At 32.2% G+C, this 18,833-nt stretch overlaps 3 protein-coding genes across 7 annotated transcripts in view; 1 reads left to right on the forward strand and 2 right to left on the reverse strand.

Annotated features, from left to right (window-relative positions):
- LOC126745416 (39S ribosomal protein L43, mitochondrial) overlaps positions 1-7,984 on the reverse strand; it is a 93,206-nt gene extending 85,222 nt beyond the window's left edge. The window contains exon 1 of the mRNA XM_050453261.1: positions 7,981-7,984. The gene's annotated coding sequence lies outside the window, so the exon portion shown is untranslated. The remainder of the gene's footprint in view (positions 1-7,980) is intronic.
- LOC126745401 (protein draper) overlaps positions 1-15,446 on the forward strand; it is an 86,868-nt gene extending 71,422 nt beyond the window's left edge. For all 5 annotated transcript variants that reach the window (XM_050453239.1, XM_050453238.1, XM_050453240.1 and 2 more), the window contains 6 exons: positions 2,681-3,043; positions 5,549-5,725; positions 6,509-6,829; positions 9,863-10,051; positions 10,118-10,258; positions 14,670-15,446. In XM_050453239.1, the coding sequence (XP_050309196.1) occupies positions 2,681-3,043; positions 5,549-5,725; positions 6,509-6,829; positions 9,863-10,051; positions 10,118-10,258; positions 14,670-14,782 (1,304 nt within the window). In that variant the 3' untranslated portion in view covers positions 14,783-15,446. The remainder of the gene's footprint in view (positions 1-2,680; positions 3,044-5,548; positions 5,726-6,508; positions 6,830-9,862; positions 10,052-10,117; positions 10,259-14,669) is intronic.
- The window catches only part of LOC126745399 (ATP-dependent helicase brm-like), a 147,914-nt gene continuing 136,233 nt past the window's right edge, over positions 7,153-18,833 (reverse strand). Inside the window, exon 30 of the transcript XR_007663538.1 lies at positions 7,153-7,176. The gene's annotated coding sequence lies outside the window, so the exon portion shown is untranslated. The remainder of the gene's footprint in view (positions 7,177-18,833) is intronic.

Below are 18,833 nucleotides of genomic sequence, written 5' to 3' on the forward strand. Positions count from 1 at the left end.
TTTTTTTGGTGTAAAATTAAAATATTGAATTCGTTTTTAATTTGTTGTCCATTAATTTTGTAAACATTTTTTTTTTCCCTAGATTTTTGAATAGATTACTATTGATTTATGGTAGAATGTGTTTAATATGTCTAACCCTTATAAATAAATATCATTCGTAAAACTGCATAAAATGGTTTTCCAAAAAAATTAAATTTTGTGTCGTTTTTAATTAGCTGGCCGCCACTGTACATACAAACATTTTATCTTTATACCTATATTTAGATTGTATCTCTTTTGTAAATTGCATATATGCTTAAACAGCATACCTATCAATTATGGTTCGTTGAAAAACACTGAGTATTTAAAAATAGTCTTGCAAATAACAATGTAGTGAAAATATGCACTTCTTCTAAAAAACTAATCTGTTTACAGCTCGTTTCCGATGAAATTTGAAAATTTAAAGGTGTCTTCAAGAATTGATTTTGTGTAACATTGGTAAATAATTACAATTTTAAGTGACAATGTACTTCCTTCTGGTACTCGAATAATTAGGGAAAACTTCATTTTTCAACAAGACAATGACCCCAAGCACACGTCGAAATTGTGCAAGCAATATTTAGGTCAATTACAAAGGCAACATCTTCTGAAAGAAAGTTATGGTATGGCCCACAATCACCGGACCTCAATACATTAGAACTCAAAATATTCAGTTGCCAATAAGAAGCATTTTATTTTGTTTCTTACAGACTCTCCAGTGAGAAACATATCGATATCTTCATTTTTAGTATATGGATTTTAATAATTTTTTTAAAAAATCCTTGAAGTGTCTTTAGAGCATCCAGAAATCAATAATTATAAAATTTTATCTACTTGAACTCAAGATATTCAATCGCCAATAAGAGGCAATTTATTTTGTTTCTTACAGGCTCTCCAGTGAGAAAAATATCAATATCTTAATTTTTAGTATATGGATATAATTAATTGTTTCAAAAAATATTTAAAAGATTCTTAGAGTATCTAGAAATTAATAATTATAAAATTCTACCCACTAGAACTCAAGATATTTAGTTTCCAATAAAAGACAATTTCTTACAGGCACTCCAGTGAGAAAAGTGTCAATATCTTGATTTTTAGTTTATTGATTTATTAATTTTTATAGCACATACTTGAGAAATCCTTAGAGTCTCCATAAATTAATAATTATAAAATTGTACCCACTAGAGCTCAAGGTACTCAGTTGCCAAGAAAAGATACATTATTTTATTTCTTACAGGTACTTCTTTGAGAAAAATGTTAATATCTTGATTTTTTATGTATTGATTTTAATAATTTTTTAAGCACATACTATGAAAGTCCTTAGAGTCTTTAGAAATCAATAATTATAAAATTGCACCGACTAGAGCTCAAGATATTCAGTTGACAATAAGAAACGAATTATTTTATTTCTTACAGGCATTCTTGTAAGAAAAATGTCAATATCTTGATTTTTTGTGTATTGATTTGAATAATTTTGTTAGTCCATACTTAAGGAATCCCTAGAGTATTGAGAAATCAATAATTATAAAATTGTATCTATTAGAAGATACTTAAAGAGCCCTCGGAGTGTTTGGAATCAATAATTACAATATTTTAACCATTAGAACTCAAGATATTCAGTTGCCGATAAGAAACAAATTATTTTATTTCTTAGAAATCCTCGAATGAGAAAAATGTCAATATCTTGATTTTTAGTGTATGTTTCCATGCATATAAAGAGAAAAAAATGGGCTTTGTTAGGTTTTTGAAATTGACAAGAGAGTGACGATTTATAGGTATGAAATAAGATGAAGAAGGAAAGAAATGCCATAAAGGGATCAAGTGAGCAAGACAAAGAGAAGTGCTAGGAACTCATTTCTGATATTCATTTCTGAGTTTTAATTTGTGGGTAAAATAAGGAAATTTCAAAACTTGCCTGAAAAAAAATAAGAAATTTCTTTAGCTACTTGGAAAAAAGAGGAAAAATCCAAGACTTCCCTGGAAAAAGCAATGAAGTTCAATTTCCTAAATAAAGTAGAGAATTTTAAAATATGCCTGAAAAGAAAATATTTCGAATTACTGTGGGATGAACTGGATAGACAAGTGCGAAAATCATGCCCCACATCAAAAGAAGACTTGTGGAGGATCATCCAAGAAGAGTGGCACAACATACCTCAGGAAACTACCGAAACTCTGTGAAGCTGTTATTAAAAATCAAGGCGGACATGTAGATGAATCCAAAATTTGATTTTATTAAATTTAATTAATTGAAAAATGTATTGTTTATATTCATTTTGTTATAAATAAACCGTTTCATAAGAATAACTGATGGGTTTATTATTTTTAGTTATAACTTTAAAACAGTCATATGTGGGCAAATACTTTTGAGCGGTAGTGTATTTGACATATTTGCTGAATATGCAAGATATTTTCTTTTTCAAGTTTCTGAATACCTCTTTCGGTTAATTGGAACTATATCACCAAAGTGTACTTTGGAAAGAATCCTTTCTGCCTTAATTGCTTCCTGGGCCTCTTTATCTGCCAATTCATTTCCTAGCAATCCTGTGTGTCCTTTTAACCAAATGAATGCTACCTTAGTATTATGTTTATCAAGATTACTGATTCAGTGGTTGTAAAACTGATTGTGAGTCAGAAAGTATTAAAAAATTGCTACATATTTTAGGAGTAATGTGCGAAACGAAATGTCCGGAGGGCAAATGGGGCGAAAACTGCGACAAAGAGTGCATCTGTCAGAATAACAGTAGCTGCGAACCGGATACCGGTAAATGTTACTGTGCTCGCGGTTGGCACGGGGAAAACTGCACGAAACCGTGCGACAAAGGCTGGTACGGTATCGGGTGTCAACAGAAATGCCCGGAAATGTCCGTGGGGAACAGGACGTGCGACCACGTGACCGGCGAGTACGTTTGCTCGCCCGGATATATCGGATTAACGTGCGAACATCCCTGTCCGATTCACAGTTTCGGCAAGAACTGCGCCCAGACGTGCACGTGCAAAAACGGCGGGACCTGTCATCACGTCACTGGTAAGAGATTTATATTAGAAGGGAGACTTAAATAACGGATTTCTCTAATCCAGATGCGAAGTATATACAGTAAAAAGGTCGACTCGATTTCTGTGGTCTCAGATAAACTACATGAATGACGAGTGTTCTGACCGCATGGTTGTTATTATTTAACTCGCTTTTCAATTAAACGCTTTCGATTTAGGGCCAAATTATGGACCGGCTGGTAAAGTGTCTGGAAAAGTTATCCTGCTGGTAACGTTAAAAATTGAATTATGAACTTCTTGTTTGTCTTACCAGCAGGATAATTCTTACTTACCAGTAGAATAAGTTAACAACAGGAAAAAGCAGCATATAAAAGGTTTACCAGGAAATTTATAACCTCACATTTTTCCAAGAGTAGGAGCTTGAATAGTTTTGCAAGAAGTTTGTGTATAATATTCTAAATTTTGTTCTTAATCTCTCTGAGTATTTTGTTATTTTTCATTTGGTTATCTATTTCCCTTTGTTTAATATGATAATGCCCAACTTAAGGTTACACCCTTCCCTCACCTGCTCCTCTTTGCTGGCTATGCCACTGTTATGTGACTAAGAAATGAAAAGAAAACATACATCTAAGGAATCCCATATAGAAACATCAAATTTGAGCCACCATATTTAAATACCAGCCACCAGTTTTAAATATTTCCTGTTTGTTCTTGGTTACTTTTTTTCTTAGATTTTTTTATACTCATACTTTGTTCGAAGATTATTCAGGGTTCGAACCACCCCCTGACACAGGGTTTTTTACATTAAACTCTGCTGTCAATTTTTTCCCAGACCTAATCTTTTTCTTTCCAAGATCTTGCATCAGTCTTTTATGATTCAATATTGACTTACTAAATTCCAGAGCAAAATAACTTCTTTTTCAGAAAAGTTTACCGACCTCTTTCCTTATTAGGTTATTGAAACATCCTCTGAAAAAATAATGTAAAAAAAATGATTAAAATTCTACAAAACTCACTGCACAGTATACAGTTTCTAAAATGCTGCATACTGTGATTCACTGACAAATGTCTGGTGGGATGCTTTCAAACAATTAGCAAAAATGCAAATATCTAATAATACTAGTAATAACAGAAAGAATATCGGATTTGGCACAAAACAAGTATACAAGTACCTATAACTATTATCACAAGTTAAACACCAAACACTTCCATTATTTTTGTTTATTTTCTCAGGACCGGGTATTCGTAACCCTAATCTTTCTTTTTTTTTTCTTAACATTATTGTACCGGCCACAACAATTATGTTATTGCCAAACTGTAAACCTTCTGCTAGTTAACAACATGTTAAAATTAGGTTCCTAATTCCTCCTACAGCTTTTGGTAGGTTTATAATTTATCTGTCTGATAACACACAGGAACTTTACCAGCTGGTTCGTGATTTGGCCCTTAAACTATGTAAGTAAAGCAGGTCTAACCTTACATATTCCAATACTATAGATAATAAACAATAGTTAAAAAAAAAAAAAAAAACACGTTTTTATTGCTATTGGAACTAAAAAGTAAAAAATCATTTTCAATTATCAAGAATTTTTATTACAGCAGTAGAAGGTCCGGCAATAAATCCTAATTAATTACCTCAAATAAAAATCATAGTTATAGGTAATATTTTACGTTCTGCTATGTAGCAGCTGGTCACTTTGTTACACTTTACACTGATTTTAACTCATACTGTCTCTATTTATTAGTTTATTTTTGTTTAACCACCTGGTTAGTTATTAATAACATTATAGGATAACTGGGATACCATAATTTGGATCGTAGCTTTTTTAAATTTTAATTTAATTAATTACAAAGAAATCTTGTAATAATATAATAGTAACGTACCTAAAAATACTTTTGAGAACCATTGCTTAATTTAATAAATTGTTCTCTTGAAACTGATGAAATTCCTGAACTACTAAAATTATCAACAGTTATTCCGATACTAAAAGTAAATGTTTCTAATTTAGTTAATGACCTACGACTATTAGATATTTCATGTGCGTTAGACAAAATATTGTGTATACACAGCTCGTTAACTATCTTAATGTTAATGGCTTTCAATTCAACTTTAGAGAAAAACTTAACTGCGAACCAGCTGTTCAGGGTAATTTAGCCACCGGTGCTATTTTCTTGGATTTAAGAAGAGCTTTTAAAACCATCAAGTATATAGTGGTTTAGTATGTGTTTAAAAGATAGAAAACCCGTATTAAAAATTAATGACGCCCTATCAGAACCAGTAATAAATGAATTTGGCATTCCGTGAGGTAGTGCATTAGGACCATTGCTATTTGTGATATATATTAATGATCTGATTGAATATATTACAGGATGCACAACTTATCTTTTTTTGCAGATGATGCTTTATTTTATTTTACTAATTCAAACAAGGGGGAGGGTATCTAATACTAGTGTGTTTGCTTGGTATCTGGTTTAATATAATTTGTACCTGGAATAGATCAAAATCTCAGTGTGACTGAAAGTCATTAATTAAATTTAGGCGAATGCCAATGTCTTCCTGGCTGGGTGGGATTAAACTGCACGGTCCCATGCGAATCCGGTCGATTCGGGATGAATTGCAGCCAACACTGTAAATGTCAAAACGGAGGCGAGTGCAGACGGAACGACGGAGAGTGCAGATGTAAACCCGGCTGGATCGGTACCCATTGCACAGAAAGTAAGTTCACTCATTTATTTATTTATTATCAACAGTCCAATTACAGGAATGTATGAAGGAAAATATGTACTAAATATACTAACAATTAAACATAACACTACAGAAAAAAAGAATTAAATGTATTGGCCTGAGTCTGAGAAGCATAAAGTTTATCGTCAATATTATTGGTAAATTTATTTAAATCTAAAAGGTCTAAATCTGAATCACATGCATAGATATTAAAATGCTTGCACATTTTGTAACTGGGTGAGCTTTAATTATTATTACATTTTATTTGATTAGTTATAGGGTAGCTTAAAACAAACGTCTTTCTTTGTTTGGTATTTCTAACATTTACAAAGAACGGCAACATTGCACGAATTACAGGAATATATCTTGGAATATCCTTGAAGCTTCTTTGTTATTAGAGATTTTTACATGAATGTGTGTCTTATATTTTTTAGTGATAATGATTATTTCATGTAATAACCAAGAAATATTACACAATTTTCAGTACATCTTTGTACACTATTTAAGAACTTTTTATTATATTTAATAATATGCTTAAAGTTATTATTGTTTGCGCGATTTTTTGTTTTTGTTGCAGATTCATAATGTTAGCCTGACATTCTTTAATTTATTCATCTGTGGATATTTTCTACTCTTTAAGTCATTTGTGTTTATTGTAGTAGGATTTATTTTATTTGCTTAGTGTGACGATGCCTTTGTCGTCGAAATACGAAATCGTAACCAGTAATTTATTACACAACACATTGAAGCTGTTTTGTCCCTTTTTTCTTACAGTTTGTCCCGAAGGATATTACGGTGACCATTGTATGCAAGTGTGCCAATGCGAAAACGACAACTTCCTCTGTCACCCGTCCGAGGGCTGCATATGCAAAAACGGATTTGCCGGAGAAAACTGCGCCGAATCGAACCTGTTGCGTTTGCAAAACAAAGAGGAAACGAACAACGTGGGCGTCGTGATTGCCGTAATCATGGTGTGCTCCGTGTTCGTCGCGGTGGTCGTACTGCTGATTTTCTATTACAAAAGGCGGGTGTCCAATTTGAAAACCGAAATCGCCCACGTGCAGTATATCGCCGATCCGTCAGGATTTACAGGGGGTAAGTTTTAGCCTGAATCCACATTGATATGTACACTACAGCTCAAAAGTATTTGCCCACATATGACTGTTTTAAAGTTATAACTAAAAATAATAAACCCATCAGTTATTCTTATGAAACGGTGTATTTATAACAAAATGAATGTAAACAATACATTTTTCAATTAATTAAATTTAAGGAAATCAAATATTGGATTCATCTACATGTCCGCCTCGATTTTTAATAACAGCTTCACAGAGTTTCGGTAGTCTTCTAATTATTTGTCCAAAGTTTCCTGAGGTATCTTGTGCCACTCTTCTTGGATGATCCTCCACACTTCATTCGAATAGTACCTTTAATTTTACCACCTACAGTAAATATTATATTTATATTTTTAGCGTATCCTATAAAATACGATATAATCAAATTAAGGGTTAAGACATTCATTTTTTTGTAATCTCTATTGCCGGATCAAGTCGCAATTGTAGATCTTGGTTTTGGTATTTATTTATTTATTTATTTACAAGGCTCTCCTACAGATAAACTAAGCAATCCAACAACAGGAAAGCACAAAGTATCTTATGAATTTAAATACAAGTAAGCGCTTTGCCAAACATTACATTTTCACCAAACCTAACAAATACACCAAGCAATATAAACCTAACTAACTTATTTAATAGTATCTCTTATAAACAATAAAGAAGCATATATACATATGAATAATGACAATAGGGAAAAAAAGGACAATATTTATCGTTCTTTACGAAATTAGATAGACTTTTTTAAGTGTCGCTTAAATGAAGCCATACTGGAGAAAAATATATCATTATTCAAATTAGTTTCTTGAAAATTATTAAAACTACGGACGCATCTGAACAATAGAGAGTTAAACAAATAGTTTGAAGAATATCTTGAGATGCTAAAGGTCGATCTATTACGCAAAATATAAGGATTAACGTTGATATGTAAATTTTCCAGACAGAAAGGGCAGTCTATTAAATTATTAATAATTTTATAAATCAATATTAAATCAAAATTGTTTCTACGACTCTCTAAGGGCTTCATACCATAAAATTTTAAGTTATCATAGTAAGTAAAAAAATGTCTCTGTCTATTAAAGCGAAAATTTACTATATTTACAAACTTTCGTTGAACTCTTTCAATTTGGTCAATATATTTGTGATACATCGGATTCCAAGCCACTGTCGCATATTCTATAGTAGATATAACGAAGGCATTATATAATAATATTAATGATGATTGATTACTAAAACCCTTTGTAATTCAAGTTATAAAACCTAGATTTTTTAGAGCTTTCTGAACAATGTTTTCTATATGAACGTCGAAGAGCAGTCTGGAATCCAACGTCACACCTAAATCCTTAATAAACTCCACATACTTCAGGATAGTGCCCCCGAGATAGACATCACATTTGTTTTGTGTCTGAGATAGTTTTCTGCTAAAAAGTATAGAATGACATTTTTCTGGATTAATAAATAATTTATTTAAGGTACAGTACCTTTCAACATTTGCAAGATCAGATTGCAGGGCACGAAAATCTGATAGCTTCTTAATTGTTGTAAAGATTTTTAGGTCATCTGCATATGCAAGATATCTACAGGTAGAGAAACATTGACCAATGCCATTTAAAAAAATTGAGAACAAAAGCGGTCCCAAATGAGAACCTAGAGTACCGCACTCTTGAAGTTACGGTTGTACAAGAAGAATTTACTCCATTTACGACAACGTACTAAGAGCGATTTGTTAGATAACTTTTAATGAGTTTGAGCAGGGCCCCGTGCACACCGAAATTCTCCAACTTCACGAAAAGTGTAGGATGATGTACCTTATCAAAAGCCTTGGAAAAGTCGATGTTCACGGCACAAGTTTCCAGACCACTATCCATACTTTCGTTTATACTCTGAATAAATGGTATTAAGTTGGTTATTACCGATCTTTTTTGGAAAAAGCCATGTTGGTTAACATCAATAGCTTCTTTGACCCTAAAGAATAATTGTTTTACCAGCAAAGATTCAAAAAGTTTACCAAAGTGACTAAGTAGGGACATAGGCCTGTAATTCCGTACATAAGTTTTTTTCTCCAGATTTAAATACTGGCACAATTTGAGCTGTTTTCCAAATATTAGGAAAAATGCCGCTGGGTAAACATTGATTATACAAAATATGCAAAGGCTCGCACCAGCTAGGACAAGACTTCAAAAAAAATGAAGGAAAACCGTCTGGGCCAGGTCCCTTTTTAGGATCCATAGATATAAGTGCGGATTTAATGTCATTTATATCAATATTGTCAGCTACAAAACATTCTTGACATTGACTAGGTGATTAACTAGGCATTGACTAGGGAATTAAAGTTGTATCAGAAGGTTCAAATACTCCACTAAAATACTTAGAAAAGAGTTCACTAATGTCAACACAATTCGAAGCTTCCTGATCATTAAATCTCATTTTTATTGGTAAGCTTTTAGTGTTTTTTTTGTTGTGAAAAAATGACCAGAAATATTTAACGTCTTTGACAATGTTTATTTCTGTTTTATAAATATAATCTTTGTAATCATTGCGTATATTAATCTTTACTGTTTTGCGTAAATTTGAAAAGTTGTCGTAATCAGATTGTTGCTTCGGTACGGTTTCCACATTTTATGTGCCTTTAATTTATTTTTAATTAGATTTATTGTGTGTTTGGAAAACCATAGAGGGTATTGTCCCTTATTGATCTTAATTCTAGGGATGTGGTTAATAACAATGTTATCTAAAACTGTATAAAAACATGCAATGTTAATATTTACATCTTTAGATAAAAATAATTTGTCCCAATGAGTAGAAATAATAATTTCATTGATAGTGTCGTAATTGGCATTATTAAATTTTAACTTGGTATATGAATTACTAATAATGTTTTTCTCCGTCATTAAATTAACATTTATATCCAAAGATATGTGATGGCTATCTTAGGCACAAATGGATCCATACTTTTAAGTAATAAACAAATTATGCCCTAGATTTTTCTCTACATGTATGTTTTTTTTTAATGTAGACCGTAACCACTTCGATAACCCGGTGTATACCTTCCAAGGACCGCCCGTTAAACGTGACAATGCGACTCTGCTTAATAATTTCAATCGTATAGTGAACAACTTAAGTAAACCGTCGAATTCGAGTATGGAGAAGGCCAGATTAGGCATGGCTTGTTGTTCGACTGACGACGACGAGTTCGCGCCAAAAGGTGAGAGAATTAAAAAAAAAAAAAAAACAAGAAAACGTACCAAAATGTCGTTGCGTGTTATTTTAGGTGCATACGGGACAAATATTGACGAACTGCGTCGCTTGAAAAACAAGGATGCCGACGCGACTAATCCTAATATTTATCATAGCATCGAGAAGTTAACCGAACACGTTTATGACGAAATTAAACAGGACCACAAGGAACTAGGTAAGGTATTAGGTTTTTCTATATTTACACCGATGAAACTTTTCTATAGTAAAATAATAATTTCCACATATAGGTATTATCAAATGGAAATGATTTCATGTAGGTTAAATGTAGTGTTTGCACTCGTTCTTATTTATTGATAGCTGTAAAAACAACCTTGCCTTTAATTGGATATCTTTAATTCCATTTCGTTAATCATTTTAAAATCTTGTCTGAATTAAGTCTTGAAAAGTGTTTATTCGAACTGTGGTCCTATGGTTAGATTAATGTGGTTCCCAAAATTTAAAACTTGTCTTTAAAATTAAAATAACCTTATCAACATTGTATCTTCATTTTCAATTTTTTTTTCCAAGCAGTTCAATGGTAAAGATGTAGTATTTATATTAAATTTACCGATTCTTATTTAGAGAAAGCCTTCTTAAAACGAATATTTCAAAATGATTAATAAAATTATATAATATCCTTAGTATATTGACGAAAACAAAGAAAAATACAAAGTCACGGTCTCACAACATATAATCACAAGTTAGAGCATCATCGGGCTTTTAAAAGCCATCCACACACTTCACAGTACATAAAACTAGTAGATCATACACAACGTTATTTTACTAAAACTAGGTAAATACGGAAAAACATCGCCACGTTTAAAAAAAAAAAGTTGCTCGGTTATTAATGTAACAGATTCTCTTTAAATGTATTAAATTCAATATTGCTCTATAATTAAATATAAAACAAGACCTACTTATACAGATGATTATTGATCCAAAATTGAAATACTTAATTTGAGTATATCATATACTTAGAAATTGTAGGTTCAGATTTAAAACAACGATGAAGGTTACATGTTTCGCCCAACAAGAGCATCATCAGACCTTTAATAATTAGGATGATGTAACCCGAAGAAAGGAAATTCAACAGAAAGAAATTTTTTTCATTTCATTAAATGTTTCTGTAGATTTTGTGTTTTTGCCTTTTATAAAAACGTGTGACTAGCGCATCTTTGGGAAAATGGATGAATTTTTCGAGTTAGATTTGAAATACCGTATTTTATGGTAAATAAGTGGTAATTTCACTTTGAGAGGTTGTTTTTTTATTTTAAACATACCAAAATTTCCGAGTTAACCTTTTAAATTGAATAGAATCTTCAACTGAACCAAATCTTATATTTATCTCTAAAAACGTTTTCGCTCTAAACTGAACTACTGATATCTTTATTCTAAATATATATCGTATCAATTTGATTCAATTGGATGCATAAAAATGAATTTTTTACATATAAATAACGATATGTGTGTGTATTTAATTTAAATACATTTTATTTTTTATATTAAAAAATATAGTTTGGGGATTTACACAGCTATAATAGTCTTATATTAATATTATTATGCTTATATTGAGTATTTCGTTTTTTCCGTGTGTTCGGTCGAAAATTGTCAAAGTCGCAAAAGCCTGCAAGAATTTATTTATTTTTTTTATTGGAGTTGCATTGGAAAATAATAGGGTTATATACAGTAGACTCGCGTTATACTGAACACACTGTCTAGTGAACTATTCTAAATAGTGAACAAACACTTTTTCCTTAATGTATTCTGTCAAGTGAACAAATTGATTCTCGAAATAGTAAACCCAATAGTTTTATTAGGTAAACAAACAAGTTAAGAAAAGAAAAAGATATTAAACGGTTTGTTTCTTTTCGGGCAATTAGTTTTCTTTAGTATTTGGGTGCAGTAGGTCGCGTCACGCCGCCAGAATAATTATGGCAAAAATTAGAAAGCATTTAACCCTAAGCGATAAAGCCAAAATATTAGAAGAATTAAAGAAAGGTGTCGAAGTGACCGTTTTGTCTAGACAATATGGTGTTGCTAAATCCACTATATGCGCGATTCGTCACAGAAGGATAAAGATTTTGAAACGAGTCAACAGTACTTTCACAGGACCTGGAAAAGCGAAAACTTTGAGACAATCAGTGTCCTAGAATGGAAAAAGCTTTATATAAGTGGTCCTTAAAAACAAGGGAGAGAAATTTTCCGGTAACTGGTTTAATGATCCAAGAGAAGGCCAAGTTACTTCACAGTCAATACAAGGAATCTCCTTCTTTTAATGCGAGCAGTGGTTGGATGCAAAAGTATAAAAAACGTTTTGGAATACGCTTCCTAATGATTTCAGGAGAAAAATTATCGTCAGAACCCGAGCTTGTTGATCCTTTTAAAAGAACTTTACGCCTAAAAATAAATGAGCTTCAGCTAACAAAAGAACAGATTTACAATGCCGATGAAACTGGTTTGTATTGAAAACTTCTGCCCGGAAAGACATATGTAGCTCGCGAAGTTAAAACTGCCCCAGGTAGGAAAACGGAGAAACAAAGAGTGACTTTTCTAGCATGCACAAACGCGGCAGGTACTCACAAAGTTAAACCATTAATTATTGGGAAAGCAAAAAATCCACGTTCGTTTCGAAATTTTAACTGTCCCGTCCATTATAGAAACTCCAAAACTGCTTGGATGACGGCAGCAATTTTCAAAGAATGGTTTCACCGAATGTTTATTCCTGAGGTAAGTTTTGTCATAGGAAGACGTTTTAAATTTTACCATCTTTGTATCTCGAGAATTAGAAAAAATGGTTTCAGTCCTTTTGGACTACGATTTTTACAAATTTACGCCCTTTTTTTATTCCTTTTAAGAATTTAAACTGCACATTATTCTAGCATTAGTTCTTGTCTTAGGTTACTGAATTCCTACAGAGCCAAAACCTTCCAGTTAAAGCCATGCTTTTGTTGGACAACGCAGCAAGCCATCCACCTGCAGAACAGCTAAGAAGTGATGATGGTTCCATTTTCACTGTTTATATGCCACCTAACGTTACTCCGCTAATCCAGCCAATGGACCAAAACGCTATTCGTCTGACAAAACTATTTTATCGAAAGAATTTGTTATCACAAATTATTGGAACTAACCAGGATATCGGAGATGCTCTAAAACATATTTCGTTAAAGGACGCCATTCTAAATTTGGCTTTGGCGTGGAGAAATTTAAGGCCTGAAGTTATAGAAAAATGCTCGCATAATTTACTTTCACCATTAGCCGACGAAGTTGACGATGAGGAAGATAACATCCCCTTAAATGTTTTACGGAGCCGAATAAGAAATGAAGACATTGACACAGTGAGATCAGAAATCATTACTTTATTGCAGACTTTTAATCCAGAAGTTCATATTCAACCTATTGATGTAGACGATTGGAATAAAGTAAACTTACCTGACACAAAAGAAACTAATGACCAAAGTGAAAGTGATGGAAACGATCAAGATGATGCAGTACAAGAAGAAATGGTAGTAAATAAGGAACGAGTGACAACAAATTCTGCAATAAAGTCGATTAACAACATCCTTCAATGGGCCGAAGAAAATGAAGATAAAGTGGAATATATACTTTTACAAAACTTAAGGAATACAGTGGTGCAAACAGAACTAAAAACAAAAATTACTTCATTTTTTGAAAAAATAGATTGGATTGCCGTTTTTTTATTTTATTTTAATTACATATATAATATTTTTTCTGTTTCGCATTAATAAAGTTAGTTTTCTAAAGACAAACGTTGCTTTAATACATACATTAAAAAAAAATTATAGAGTGAACAAATCGATATAGTGAACTGGATGTGCATTAATTAGTTCACTATATCGCGAGTCTACTGTATTCAACTGCCTAGAAAAAATATAAATTTATTCAGGGCATTTATATTTTCAATGGAACAAACTGGACTCAACTGCCTGTGCTAAAATAAATTAAATGCATGATGAATTAACTTTTTTCAAAGATATTTATTGGGGATTTTATGATTACGACGAATAAAATTGAATGCATTAGGCTAGGATTCAGGTTTGCTCCCTGCAGAAAATTATATACTTTAGGAGCTTAATTGATAATACATTTGATTGATTGTCCTATTCCAACATCCCATTTTCGAAAATAAACCCCTCCTTTGTCTTATATTATAATTATGATTTATTATAACTCCTAATAATTAGATGTAAACTCCTAATAATAAGACAATTTATGCTTTGCAGGTAAACTGAAAAAAAACTGAAATCCATATACTTTAGATGGCTTGAGTTAACAACATATAAAAACTTCAGAAACAAGTCCAAAGCTCACAACTCCAGAGTATACTACAGGCAAAGCAAAATAAATAAAGGGTTTATATAAAAAGACAGATTTAAAAATAAGGTCATGATAATGGGAGTACTTTTGTTTTTCAATGTAATTCCTAATATCGAGAAAGAGTTGATTGTCCTCAAATAATAAATAATCCACAAATGCAAATACTTAAATTTACAGAATGTCGATTTTAGTGTATTTACCAAATTCTGAATGGCATATTGAATTAATGGGAGTAATAAATCAACTTTCAGATTCGGAATACGATCATTTGGAGTACTCGGGACCCGTGAGCAGCGTGAAACCTCACTATCAACGAATGCCGTCGCCGTTCGGGTCAAAAGATTTAACCAACGGCGAGAAGTGATCAGGGTAATTTCAGTTAGTTGTTAAAATTTAAAAAAGAAAACAGCTTTTTATATCAAATGACATTAAATGGCTGCTAAACTGTTAGATACTTATAAGCAAGGATTTTTGATTGATTTTTGAAAAAAAATTTTTATGCACGTGTATAATTCATTTATTAACAAGACATATCTTCTACTACTAGTACTTTATGTATAATACGTATCATTTTTAATATATTGTATATTTGGAGCTGCCAATTTGGCTCTAATTTGGAATAATTTTACGAAATATCGATCCTAGTGTTAAGCTGCTAAAAAGGACATTATTTCCCGTAAAGTGACCAAAACCATATTTTAAAAAATACCATAATATAGGGCAAACTTGACCAAAATGATTTTTATAATGTAAAATTTACTTACAATGTTAATGAATTTTTCTTTTCAGTTTTTTATAAGTAAACTCTTAAAATATCTTGGACTTGTTTTGTATAATACTTCTTATCTACAATATTTAATCTGTTTTTAAAGGTGGTAGACAATGGTACAGTGAAAACATCTCGTCGAACTTGCATTGTCTTATTTATTTAATGTAACACGACGTTTCGGTTGGTAAATATCTCCAACCGTTATCAAGTGTAAACTGTTCAGTTTACACAAGGCGAAGTTGACTATTATAGTTTTTGTTTTTTTACAATCTTAAAACCTGAAAAATAATGCGCAATACAAAAGACCTATATATTTTTTTTAATATACTACTAAGGATAATTCCTTTCAAAGTTTAAAATTGGTCAAGTTCACCCCGTTTTACGGTATTCAAAAAGTTTTTACTGTTAACGTACTCTGTAGAATCTAACTTGAGGATAATGTTCTTGAAACACTAATTAATGCAAATTTGTAACGTGCTCAATCATACGGTGAATTTTTACGTTTTAAGGCCGAATTGAAACATAGAAATTCACCAATTCGCCTAGTTTATCGTCATGTGACTTTTTTTGTGCTGCAAAGTTTGATAATTGTTTTCCATGGAATGTTGATATTAATATAGAGGATAACCCATAAAAACTTATTAGTGGTGGTCTCATTTTAACCCTTAACCACCATAGTGCTATACCTAGAACGTCTTTACCGTAGTGCGGTCTCAATGACCGCGTCGATTTAAACAATCATTAATATAAAATATCTTATTTTTACATTTACAACTGACAAAAAGCAAAATAAATCCCATATTTGACGCAACTGAAACATATATTTCAAAAATAAACATTTTTACCGACAAACACTTTTCATTTTACAAAAATGCAGTTGAATTTTAAAAGAAGGATAACAACAACATTAAAAAACAATAAAAAAATAAATCCTTATCCATAAGAAATAGAAAATTGCAAGGTACAAATTAGTCAAAGTTTAAATTTACATATTTTGCAAATTTTTGAGGCACATTCCAAACAAGTGGACACAACTTACATAAATAAAATGTATTTCTCTTAATTTTTGGTGGACAGTTGTAACATGTTTTACGTTTTTCGAGTCTGTCTAAGTCAATTTCGTCCTCACGATCATTTTCTGGTAGACGTAAAATTCGCTTGATTGTGCCTCGAAGATCGCACTTTAACTTGGTGTTTTCAACGCGTCTGCGAAGATGAGGTCTCACTAATTCATCTGCAAGTATTTTCAAAAAATCCGCTTTTTCTTGTCTTACATTATTTTTGAATGATTGATGAATAACATGTGCATTGGACGCCACTAATGTCAAACAGCCGAAAAAAAAACGCCATGGGCCATCTTTGAGTGCGACGACCAGTTGAATGCTTAGCGCATTTTTCATCAAGTGAGTCGACGCCTGATTTTGTTGAATTGTAAAAAACTATCATCTCAGGCTTACCAGTAGACTCGTCAAGTTGTTGCGAATGGTGCATGGAAGATATCAGAAGCACCGCCTTGTTTTTTTTTTGGGACATGTGAAACCAACGTAACGTTTTTTGTAAAACCATATAACGCTGAACCAACTTCTCTATTTTCGTGTGGTAAAAAAGATGGAGGGATCTCTCTCTTGTTTTTTTTTGAGTTCCGACGTATGTAAGTCCCTTTTGCCGTACTTAGATATTCTGCCAACTCCAGAGATGAGAACCAGTTGTCCGCAGTGATGTTGCGATTTGTGTTTTGTGTAAGCCTTATGACAGATAGTGATGGTACAGAAAACTTTTGTTCTTCTTGTGAAAGACCTATAGCATCAGAATTCTTGTCACAGTATAGGTAGCCATTGTAAAAGTAGTGATTTCTAGCATCTGCTAAGCACATCATTTTCAAACCATACTTGCACGGCTTGTTGGGCATGTAAATTTTGTATTTGCATCTCCCTCTAAATGATATAAGCATTTCGTCAAGGGTCATATTGGCACCAGGAGAGTAAAATCGTTGACAGTTCGGTAAAAAAAATGTTGAAAACTTCAGATATTGGTGCTAATGGATCTGTTTTACGTCTCTCGATTCTGTCGGCTGGATTATCAAAGCGCAAAGCTACTAATAAAGTTGCAAATCTATTTTTGCTCATTACACATTGAAATATTTCACGTCCTGTCCCATCTGTAGTAAATATTCTCTCTAGTTTTTCATGGTTTGATTTGAAAGCTGCTGAATAAAATAATAATCCAATGAAAGCCTTCAACTCTATCATATCTATTTCTTGCAACTCAGATCTTTCAGAATTTTTATATCTTGCTCTCATGCTTTCCAGTTTATTGCTTGTCCATTGAAGTATTATTTGTAGAACATCGTCCGTAAACAAGAGATTCCAGCAAGTTACGGCATCAGCTTCATTTCCTAATGCAGCAGATGGTCGCAATCCTGGTATTTGCATTATAATGTTGTGTTTCTCAGTTCTAGACCGAGAGAACAAAGCTTTGGGACGACCACTTGTAGCGGTTTTTTCCGTCAAAAGACACTCTCTGGTTTTCATCAGGATTATCGTCGCATGGCAGCTCACCAATATCTTCCGCTTCAATTTCTGAATCTGTGTCATGTTCACTTTCTTCGCAATAATATTCGTCTACACTGTCTTCGTCACTAAAGTTGATGTCATCATCCTCCTCCTCGTACCAATTTAAAAGTGTCGGCTCAAAATCTGGGTTTCCAAAACGTGTTCTGGATGTTGATGACATCGCACCCTCAATGTAAAAGTAACGTATCTTAAAACTTCAAGTTTTGAGATATTGCAATTTAAAATTTTGGAAACGGATTAAATATGCTTAACATCTATTGAAAACAATAAATCTTATTTTGCTAGATTTTAATATTTATACTCAAAATAAATGTTCAAAAAGGTAGGTATTAAGTTAAACAGATTATTTAGAATTTTAAATAAAGTTGGAGTAAGTACAGATATTTTTGAGATGTGGTGCTGTTTTACTAGGCAAAAATTAAAAAAAAATGAAATAAACAAAATTTTTATTTAAGGTAATACAAATAACATTTTAGAAAGTAATACAGAACATCCCTTTGCGAAAAAAAATACAAAATATAAATTTTTACTCACTAAGTAAATTCATAAAATTTAAAGTATGGTAGGGCTTAGGAATTAAGTTTTTTTGGCAAAGCGTTAAAAGTCCATCTTTTTTTGTTTGGAAATCGAATATTGTATTCAAAGTTAAAGATTTGTTCATAAATGCACGGCTTGACAAAAGGTTTGTTTGCCTCTTAACATTCACGTTTATAGTCACGGTATAGCGTCGCAAGTGTTAGACTTCCTTTTATAAAGGTCCTTGTTGTTTGTTGTCGCAAATAATGAAATTCTACTGTGGGCAATAACACAATATGTTTTTTTACGCCGGCTTTTAATGCAGGGTCCAGTTTTTTATGATTCCCGTGTTTACCACGTAGATCACTGCTAACTAACTAGGCTTGTGTGCAGTTCTTTCTTTGACTATTTTCCTTTAAATACTGGTATTTAGGTTTAATTGGATCTGTATTAGCGCAAATAAATTGCCTCGAGTTATGTCGCCCAACTCCCAAAATGATGTAAGAATTTCCTTTCTTAAATTTTCCGATATTTTTGTAATGCATTTTTGGTTACAT

This window comes from Anthonomus grandis, chromosome 15, assembly GCF_022605725.1.
Source record: "Anthonomus grandis grandis chromosome 15, icAntGran1.3, whole genome shotgun sequence".
Lineage (NCBI taxonomy): Eukaryota > Metazoa > Arthropoda > Insecta > Coleoptera > Curculionidae > Anthonomus > Anthonomus grandis.